Here is an 11687-nt window from a genome sequence, read left to right as displayed (position 1 = left end):
CGCGCCCCTGCACCCCAGCCTGGGCAACAGAGCGAGACTCCATCTAAAAAAAAAAAAAAAAATTTATAATTCTAATTTTATAAATATTTTCTTTATGTTTGTATAATAAATATTTTATTTATAATATAATTAGAATTAAAATATTTAATTCCAATTTTATAAAGTATTATATTTATTATATAAAATCACTAAGTTTATTAGAATTTATTCTAATTCCAATTATTCGATTTATTCTCACTATCTAAAAATTTAAAGTAATTATTTTATTTATAAAATTATGATTTTATTCCAATTATTTATATCTAAACCTTATATATTTTTAATTTCAACCCCTCTAAAATCTTATAATAATCAAAACCATTAAGAGATAACAAAATTAGTATATAAATTTAAAGTCATCTATAAAATAATTGTTCACCATAAAATCTTTAAAGTTATTAGAATATATACACAACTAGATGGCTGTGAGAAAAATAAATGCATGTAACAGATACCCAAGAAAACAAATAGTGTAGCTACATAAAATATACAAATCATGATAAAACACACACTATTACATAGTATTTTATTTTACATTTTATTTTACATGATAACTATCACAAATTTGCTTATGGCTCCATGTTATACATTATTTTTAAAAGAGAAGTTCAGTTTGATTCACTTTCTATCTTCTGAGTATCTGACTGCTAAACCAGTAAAAATCTCAACAAAAACTGGAAGTGCAGAAACTTTGTGAGAAAACAGATAACCTTGCATTTTTATAGGTTTTCTAGATATAATGGTATGGTGCAAAACATATGTTTGCAATATATTCACAAATAAGTTATTTTAAAATACCATACTGGTAAAGAACGATATCATGGATTTCTAGGTAAAAACGGTTAAATGAAGTCAGATGAAAGAATCTCTCTCAAGTACATTCTTTTGCTTTCATTTTATTAGGTATTAAAGTGCTGGTACCAATACCAAATGAGAGACTGAGAGAGACTAACTCAAAGGGTATCCTCATCTTTTGCTCTCTGACTTGGAGGGAGAAACTGCTGCTGAGAGAAGGGTAAAATGGAGGAAGTAAACAACTATAGCTTATTTTTTTTTGACAGCATAGAGACTCTAGCATACTGTGTTGAACTGGGGACAATTTGAATCCCAAAACAATTCGCTATAGAAAAAAGATAAAACTGCCACTAGAAGTGTTTTGTTATAAAGTTCATTCTAACAAAAACTCAGAACAACAACGGCTTGTATGATTACAGTTGAATTATCTACTTTCTCCCTTACCTCCTGACTAAAAGTAGATATAATAAAAATGCCTGCTCCCATACCATAGCTCTTTGGGGAACATAAACAAGTCACAGATTAAGTGCAGAGTGAAGGGATATTCACTCACATTAAATCAGAGAAAACAGAACGCCAAGTCAGGGTTACACACATACAGTCCCAGCAATATGAGGGAGAAAAGCACAGTGATTATTAAACATAGAAAATCAAAAAAGAATCACAACATAAGAAGGGGGAAAAAAATCAGACAGAGAACCCAACCTGAAAGATAATCTCAAAGAAGAAAATGCCCTGAGTTCCTGCACTAAGAACTTAACAAGCTGAGGCTGATTTGAGTGATAACTCCAGTTCTCCCACATGGGTCAGTCTAGTGGTCAATTAAACTCTCTCTACCGCAATGCCACAATCTTCGTGGATTGATTTTGTCTGTGCAGCCAGCAGGACAAACCCATTGGGGGAATACACTTTCCCTTTACATTCCTTATCACAAATGTAGTTAAGTATTTCTGTGATTGTTCATTTAATGTCTATCTCCCTTACTTGACTATAAGTTCTATCTGAGCAGGGACCATATATATCTTCTACCACTTTATCCTAGCACCTACTATCATGCTTGAGACATTGTAAATTCTAATAAATAACTGTTGAATCAATAAATAAATGGTAATATTGAAGCTTCTCCTAATCATCATCTTACCCTCTCTGATGCACAACCATGACCTTTAGTCACCTGTAATGTACTATATAAAATGTAAACGTGCCTCTGAGATAAGAGGGTAGCATCACCATCACCATCTCATAGCTTTTACGTGGCAGTCATCACTAAGTGTACCCCTCCCTGCAGAGACCTGATGCTAATTTAGAGTCCTTCTTAACACAATGGGCCAGAAAGCCACTAGCAATTGATCTGGGTTACCGGGAGAGTTAAAATCCACTTGCTATTCTCAATATATTTGTTTGGTGATCCAAATACATATTATTGAATAATTCAGTCTATTATAAATCCAATTCAATAAAAATATATCATAAAAAGGAACTTAATGAACAAATTATATAAAAGCAAGGAACTAGACAAGCTAAGAAAAAAGCTGAGGACCAAATAACACCATTACAAAAATAGTTAAGCTCAAAATGGAAAAAATGCTTGAGATAAAAACAGCCAATACTTAAGAAAAAGATTTTAAAATTCAGAATAATATGAGAGAAGACAATAAATAGGGAGAACAAAAGCAATCCAACATAAGAAAATGTTCCCAAAATACAATGGTATAGAACAACCTAGCTGAATAGAATATTTTTAAATAGAGTATGTTAAGATTTTCTAAAATGAACAGCAGAACCTTCAGTTTAAAAAAGGATACGGTGCTCAAAAAAAAAAAAAAAAAAAAAGCTACTACAGATTAACATAATCAAGAAATATTATCCTGGTTAAGGTATTAAACCTCAAAGTTTAAAAAAAATTATTTAGGAAGTAAATGAGGAGGGGAATTAAGCTAGTCTGTTTTCTTAACAGCAATGTTCAATGCCAGAAAATATTGTCCTTAGGAAAACAAAATATAACACAAGAATAGAATACATGACAAAGCTGTCCTTCAAGTATAAAAGCTATAGACATGACTCATAAACATGTCAAACATAAAGGACATGGAACCAAAAAGCATATTTTTAAAAACTTCTTGATGGTAAAATACAGCCCAGCTAAGAGACGAATAAAAATAAAGAACTGAGAAATGGAAAAACTGTAACATAGGAGTTACGATAACCTTAGAATCCATTTAAACACAGAACTGAGACTAACCAAGTACAATAATTATAATGACAAAATAGAATTTAAATGTTATAATACTTGATAACGTCATAACAATAAAACGTACTAATCTGAAAATGGAGAGGGGGAGGCAACAGGTAGAGTGAGGATAGTAACCTTCTTCAAAGCATTAATGTATATTGCTTTAAATAAAAACACAAAGACCTCTTAATTTTTTCACATTTTTTCATAATCTTAGAGAAATATTTTTTGAAATAATATCACTTAAAGTGGCAAAATATTTATCTAAATTTAAGCAATTCCTTCCATTTCTCTTTATTTTCTTCTGTAAAGTTTCAGTGAAATTAATTTTTATATTTTGAAGGTAGCACTATAATATGAACCTAGTTTTAGAAAATTATATTCGTGAATGCACTCAACTACCCATCTTTTTAATCAAAATGTATATATGAAGATATATCTGGAATGACAATTACATAATTTTTTAAATTTTAATTTTTGTAGGTATATAATATATATATTTATGGGGTATGTGAGATGTTTTGATACAGGCATGCAATGTGAAATAATCACATTATGGAGAATGGGATATCCATCTCCTCAAGCATTTATCCTTTGAGTTATAAACAATCCAATTACACTCTTTAAGTTATTTTAAAATGTACAATTAAGGTATTATTGACTAAAGTCACCCTGTTGTGCTATCAAACAGGTCTTATTCATTTTTTCTATGTTTTTGGACCCATTAACCATCCTCACCTCCCCCAAATCCGCCCCCCACCCCCGCCATTCCCAGCCTCTGGTAACCATCCTTCTACTCCCTAGGTCCATGAGTTCAGATTTGAGTTTTAGATCTTACAAATAAATGAGAATATATGTTTGTCTTTCTGTACCCGGCTTATTTCATTTAACATAAATGATCTCCAGGTCCATCCATGTTGTTGCAAATGACTAGACCTCATTCTTTTTTATGACTGAATAGTACCCCATTGTGTATATGTATCATATTTTCTTTATCAGTTCATCTGTTGATGGACACTTAAGTTGCTTCCAAATCTTAGCTATCATAAACAGTGCTGCAACAAACATAGGAGTGCAGATATCTCTTTGATATACTGACTTCCTTTTGTTGGCTATATACCTGGCAGTGGGATTGTTGGATAATATGGCAGCTCAATTTTTAATTTTTTTGAGAAACCTCCAAACTGTTCTCTATAGTAGTTGTACTAATTTACATTCCCACCAACAGTGTACAGGGGTTCTCTTTTCTCCACATCCTAGCCAGCATTTGTTATTGCCTGTCTTTTGAATATCAGCCATTTTAACTGCAGTGAGATAGATATCTCATTGTAGTTTTGATGTGCATTTCTCTGATGATCACTGATGTTGAGCACCTTTTTGTATACCTGTTCGTCATTTGTATGTCTTCTTTTGAGAAATGTGTATTCAAATCTTTTGCCAATTTTTTGGTCAGATTATTAGATTTTTTCCCATAGAGTTGTTTGAGTTCCTTACATATTCTGGTTATTAATTACTTGTCAGAGGGGTAGTTTGCAAATATTTTTTCCCACAGAATGTGGGTTGTCTCTTCACTTCATTCATTGTATCCTTTGCTATGCAGAAGCTTTTTAACTTGATGTGATCTCGCTTGTCCATTTTTGCTTTGGTTGCCTGTCTGTGAGGTATCTCTCAAGAAATTTTTGCCCAGACCAATGTCCTGGAGATTTTCCCCAACGTTTTATTATAGTAGTTTCATAGTTTGAGGTCTTAGATTTAAGTCCTTAATCATTTTGATTTGATTTTTGTATATGGTGACAGATAGGGGTCTAGTTTCATTATTCTGCATATGGATATCCAGTTTTCCCAGCACCATTTATTGAAGAGACTGTCTTTTCCCCAGACTATGTTCTTGGTCACTGTCAAAAATGAGTTCACTATAGGTGTCTGGATTTGGTTCTGGGCTCTCTATTCTGCTCCATTGGTCTATGTGTCTGCTTTTATGCCAGTACCATGCTGTTTTGGTTACTATAGCTCTGTAGTATAATTTGAAGTCAAGCAATGTCATCTTTTTGCTTAGGATAGCTTTTGCTATTCTGGGTCTTTTGTAGTTCCATACAAATTTTAGGACTATTTTTTTCTGTTTCTGTGAAGAATGTCATTGGTATTTTGATAGGAATTGCATTGAATCTATAGATTGCTTTGGGTAGTATGGACATTTTAACAATATTAATTCTTCCAATCCATGAACAACATAAAATATTTTTCCATTTTTTTGGTGTGCTCTTCAATTTCTTTCATCAGTATTCTATGGTTTTTATTATAGAGATCTTTCACTTCTGTGGTTAATTCCTAGGCATTTTATTTTATGTGTAGCTATTGTAAATAGGATTACTTTTAAAATTTCTTTTTCATATTATTCACTGTTGGCATACAGAAACACTACTGATTTTCATATGTTGATTTTCTATCCTTTAACTTTACTGAACTTGTTTATTAGTTATAATAGTTTTCTTGTGGAGTCTTTAGGTTCTTCCAAATATAAGATTGTATCATCTGCAAACAAGGATAACTTGACTTCTTCCTTTCCAATCTGGATTCCCTTTATATCTTTTGTCTGACTACTCTATCTAGGACTTCCAGTACTACGCTGAATAACAGTGGTGACAGTGGACATCCTCGTCATGTTCTAGATCTTAGAGGAAAGGCTTTCAGTTTTTCCCCATTAAGTATTACACTAGCTGTGGGTCTGTTATATATGGCTTTTATTATGTTAAGGTATGTTCCTTCTATCCTCAGTTTTTTTCGGGTTTTGATCATGAAGGGATGCTGAATTTTATCAAATGCTTTTTCAGCATCAGTTGAAAGGATCATATGATTTTTGTCCTTCATTCTGTTGATATGACATACCACATTGATTTGTGTATGTTGAACCATCCTTGCATTGCAGGGATAAATCCCACTTGGATATAATGAATGATCTATCTAATGTATTATTGAATTCAGTTTGCTAGTGTTTTGTTGAAGATTTATGTATCAATATTCCTCAGAAATACTGGCCTGTAGTTTTCTTTTTGTAGTGTGTCTTTATCTGGTTTTGGTAATACAGGTCTTATAGAATGAGTTTGGAAGTATTTCTTCCTACTCTATTTTTCAGAATACTCTAAGTAGGATTGATATTAGTTCTTCTTTAAATGTTTGGTACAATTCAGTGGTGAAGTCATCAGGTCCCGGGCTTTTCTTTCCTAGGAGACTTTTTATGGCTTCAATCTCATTACTTGTTATTGTTCTGTTCAGGTTTTGGATTTCTTCCTGGTTGAATCTTGGTAAGTTGTACATGTCTAGAAATTTGCCCATTTCTTCTATATTTTCCAGTTTATTGGCATATAGTTCCTTATAGAAGCCACTAATGACTTCTTTAATTTTAGTTTCTGCAGTATCAGTTGTAATATCTCCTTTTTCATTTCTGATTTTATTTGTATCTTCTCTCTTTTTCCCTTAGTTAATCTAGCTAAAGGCTTGTCAATTTTGTTTAACTTTTAAATAAAAACACTTTGTTTCATTGATCTTTTGCAATTTTTTTTCATTGCAATTTCATTTATTTCTGCTCTGATCTTTCTTTTCTTCTACTAATTTGGGGTTTTATTTGCTCTTATTTTTATACTTCTTTAAGATGCAATGTTAGATTGTTTGAGTTTTTTCACCTATAACTAACCCACAGCCAACATCATACTGAATGGGCAGAAGCTTGAAGCATTCCCTTTGAAAACTGTCACAAGACAAGTATGCCCTTTTTCACTGCTCCTATTCAACAAAGTATTGGAAGTCCTAACCAGAGCACTCAGGTTAGAGAAAGAAATAAAGGGCATCAAAATAGGAAGAGAGGGAGTCAAACTATCTCTGTGGCAGATGACATGATTCTATATCTAGAAAACCCTATAGACTTAGAGCCCAAAAGCTCCTTCAGCTGATCAACAACTTCAGTAAAGTTTCAGGATACAAAATCAACGTATAAAAATCACCAGTATTTCTATACACCAACAAGAGCAAACCTGAGAGCCAAATCAGAAAGGCAATCCCATTAAAAATTGCCACAAAAAGAATACATAGGAATACAACTAACCAGGGCGGTGAAAGCTCTCTACAACAAGAATTTCAAAACACTGCTCAAAGAAATCAGAGATGACACAAACACATGGAAAAACATCCCATGCTCACAGATAGGAAGAATCAATATCATTAAAATGGCCATACTGCCCCCAAAAATTTACAGATTCAATGCTATTCCTATCAAACTACCAATGACATTCTTCACAGAAATAGAAAAAACTATTTTAAAATTCAAATGGAACCAAAAAAGAGCCCGAATAGCCAAGGCAATCCTAAGCAAAAAGAACAAAGCTGGAGGCATCACATTATCCAACTTCAAACTATACTACAGGGCTACAGTAACCAAAACAGCATGTTACTGGTACAAAAACAGGCACAGGCACATTTTTTTCAGAATAGTGTAGACCAATGGAACAGAATAGAGCACCCAGAAATAAGGCTGCACACCTAGGACCAGCTGATCTATTTGACAAAGCTGATAAAAACAAGCAATGGGGAAAAGACTCTCATTTTAACAACTGGTGCTAGCATAAGTGGCTAGCCATATGCAGAAGATTGAAGCTGGACATTCCTTACACCATGTACAAAAATCAACTCAAGATGGATTAAAGATGGCCAGGTGTGGTGCCTCATGCCTGTAATCCCAGCACTTTGGGAGGCTGAGGAGCGTGGATCACCTGAGGTCAGGAGTTCAAGACCAGCCTGGCCAACATAGTAAAACCCCATCCCTAGTAAAAATACAAAAATTAGCCAGGCATGGTGGTGCACACCTGTAGTCCCAGTTACTCAGGAGGCTGAGGCAAGATAATCACTTAAACCCGGGAAGCAGAGGTTGCAGTGAGCCAAGATTTTGCCACTGCACTCCAGCCTAGGCAACAGAGTGAGACTCTGTCTCAAAAAAAAAAAAACAAAAAGGATAGATCCTGGACATAGGAATGGGCAAAGACTTCATGATAAAGACACCAAAAGTAATCACAACAAAATCAAAAATTGACAAGTGGGATCAAATTAAACTCAAGAGCTTCTGCACAGCAAAAGAAACAATCAACAGAGTAAACAAACTACAGAATGGGAGGAAAATTGTGCAAACTATGCATCTGACAAAGGTCTAATATCCAGCATCTATAAGGAACTTAGACAAATTTACAAGAGAAAAAAACCAACCCCATTAAAAAGTGGGCGAGGCACATGAACAGACACTTTTCAAAAGAAGACGTAGATGCAGACAATAAGCATATGAAAAAAAGCTCCATATCACTGATCATTAGAGAAATGTAAATCAAAACCACAATGAGATACCATCTCACACCCGTTAGAATGGCTATTACTAAAAAGTCAAAAAATGACAGATAGTAGTGAGGTTGCAAAGAAAAGAGAACACTTATACACTGTTGGTGGGAGTGTAAATTAGTTCACACGTTGTAGAAAGCAGTCTGATGATTCCGCAAAGAGCTAAAAGCAGAACTACCCTTGGATCCAGCAATCCCGTTACTGGGTACATATCCAAAGGAATATAAATCATTCTACCATAAAGACACAAGCATGTAAATGTTCACTCCAGCACTATCCACAATAGCAAAGACATGGAATCAACCTAAATGCTCATCAATGACAGACTGGATAAAGAAAATGTGGTACATAAACACCATGGAATACTATGCAGCCCATAAAAGAATGAGATCCTGTCTTTCACAGGAACATGGATAGAGCTGGAGGTTATTATCCTTAGCAAACTAATGCAGGAACAAAAAACTAAATACTGCATGACCTCACTTATAAGTGGGAGCTAAATGATGAAAACTTAAGAACACAAAGAAGGAAACAACAGACACTGGGGTCTACTTGAAGGTGGAAGGTGGGAGGAGGGAGAGGAACAGAAAAGATAACTATTGGATACTGGGCTTAATTCCTGGGTGAAGAAATAAGCGGTACAACAGACCCCTGTGACACAAGTTTACCTATGTAACAAACCATCACATGTACCCCCAAATCTGAAATAAAATTTTTTTTAAAAAAAGAAGTTTTCCTCTTTGTGATGTAGGCACTTACAGCTATAAACTTCCCTCTTTGTACTGCTTTTACTGTATCCCATAGGTTTTGGTTATAAGTTTCCATTATCATTTGTTTCAAAAATTTTTTTAATTTCCCTCTTAATTTCTTCATTGACTCATGGTCATTCAGGAGCATGTTGTTTAATTTCCATGTATCTGTACAGTTTCCAAAATACCTTGTTATTAATTTCTAGTTTTATTCTATTGTGATCAGAAAATATGCTTGATATTATTTCATGCTTTTTTAATGTTTTAAGCCTAACACATGGTCTATCCTTGAGAATGAGCAATATGCAGAGGAGAAGAATGTATATTCTTGGATGAAATGGTCTATAAATATCTATTAGATTCATATGGTCTATATAATGCAGATTAAGTCTGATGTTTCTTTGTTGCTTTTCTGTCTGGAAGATCTGTTCAATGCTGAAAGTGGGGTGTTGAAGTCTCCAGCTATTTCTATTGTATTGGGGCCTGTGTGTCTCTTCAGCTCTAATAATATTTGCTTTATATATCTGGGTGTTCCAGTATTAGTTGCATAAATATTTAACACTGTTATATCCTCTTGCTGAATTGACCCCTTTATCATTATATAATGACCTTCTTTGTCCTTAAAGTTTTTGAAATCTTTGTCTGATACAAGTATAGTGACCTCTGCTCTTATTTTGGTTTCTGTGGGCATGGAATATATTTTTCCATCCCTTTGTTTTCAGTTGGCATGTATTTTTATAGGCAAAGTGTGTTTCTTGTAGGATACAGATCAAATGGGTCTTGTTTTTCTTAATTGGAGACTTTAGTCCCTTTACGCTCAACGTTATTATTGATAAGTAAGGACTTACTCATGCCATTTTGTTATTTGTTTTCTGGTAGTTTTGTGGTCTTCTCTTCCTTCTTTCTTTCCTTTCTGTCTTCCTTTAGTGAAGTTAATTTTATCTGGTGATATGCTTTGGTTTCTTGCTTTTTATTTTTCATGTCTACATTGTATGTTTTTTGGTTTGAGGTTACTATGAGGCTTGCAACTACTATCTTATAACCCATTATTTTAACTGATAACAAGTTAACACTGTTTGCATAAACAAACAAAAATAATAAAAACTCTATACTTTAACTGCATCCCAATTATGTAATTTTAATGCCAATTATTCCTGGGTGGATTTTAGGTAATTTTTCTTTGTGCTTTCCTGACCAAAATTATTTTATTTGAATTATTTTTCATGAGCAAATATCATTTTTATGAAAACAGTAACATCATTATTTCAAAAAAAAAGAAAGGAAGGAAAGATGGAATATTAGAAACATAAATGAAATAAAGCACTTCCAAGGTTATTTCTAGTACCGGAATTAAAAGAACTTGCTAACAGTTAATAAGCCATGTAGAGAATGAGAGAGGAGTACATTACTCAATAAAAATTGGGGAATTCAGTCCAAAGGAATGCCAATTTAATCATTACATGTGAAATATTAGCATTTAATAAATATAATGAACTTACCTTTAGCTAATAAAAATGTGATCCAAGAAACTTTTAGCACCAATGTAGAATTTATTTCAGTAGATATCCTATTATACAAATAGAAAGCAGAAAAAAACAGGAAAAATGTATCACTGAAAGAATGTTTTCCAGATATACTTTTTCATTGTTTCTTGTTGTGCATTTAAAAAAAAAATGACCTTAGTTAAATGCATAATAGAATGCAGTCCATTTTAAATGCATAATTTACACCTGAATTTATCTCTATTCATTTAATGTTTCTATATCTTATAATTCTAAGATATGATATTTAGCCTACAGAACAGTATACATTCTTGACCATGAGAAGCTGCAAAAAAAAAAATTAAGAAAAAAAGTATATATTTTGAGAGAAAAATTTTGTAAAAGAAATACTGAATATTTCAATTCTAATATAAAAATATATAAAAGACATAGTATGCTATAATATACTTTGTTTCAAATTACCTTAATATTTTTTGCTCTTTTTTTCTGATTAATTATCAACACTGAGCAGAAAAATGAAGGTTTGGATGACTTTAGTTTGCCAATTTAACACTTTGCCTCAATAATCTTTCCATAGACATTCACTTGTTGGAATTAATAGATTGATATCAATTAATCAGTAAATATACAATTTCCCTTTATATTAATAATCTTCAATACTACTCCAATGGGGCAGAAAATCTCATGTACTACTCATTCCATTTCCAAGAAAAAACTCTGGAGCTCTATATTGGCATACTGTTAGAGCATGCATTATACATTTAAAATAATCATTTGGAAATTGTAATACAGATTTTTACATTTATTCTTACACAGAAATTATGCTGATTCTTAGTTAATAAAGTGCCTTTAACAGACCCTCAATAAAGATTTAGTCAAGGAATTTGCATTTTTCTCAGAGTTGGTGATATGTTGCCCTGAATCAATTCCACCTTATTAGTTCTTCCTTGTAGTACAAGGCATGTATTTTATATTATTTTCTTTGTGAGAAGA

At 32.9% G+C, this 11687-nt stretch overlaps 1 protein-coding gene across 1 annotated transcript in view; it reads right to left on the bottom strand.

The window, feature by feature from the left end:
- RB1 (RB transcriptional corepressor 1) overlaps nt 1–11687 on the bottom strand; it is a 170860-nt gene that overhangs the window by 111310 nt on the left and 47863 nt on the right. The window contains exon 6 of the mRNA XM_025364229.1: nt 10692–10759. Within this exon, the coding sequence (XP_025220014.1) occupies nt 10692–10759 (68 nt within the window). The remainder of the gene's footprint in view (nt 1–10691; nt 10760–11687) is intronic.

Source organism: Theropithecus gelada, chromosome 17 (assembly GCF_003255815.1).
Source record: "Theropithecus gelada isolate Dixy chromosome 17, Tgel_1.0, whole genome shotgun sequence".
NCBI lineage: Eukaryota > Metazoa > Chordata > Mammalia > Primates > Cercopithecidae > Theropithecus > Theropithecus gelada.
The sequence above is the reverse complement of the archived record's forward strand: the minus strand, read 5'-3'. Positions and strand labels throughout refer to the sequence as shown.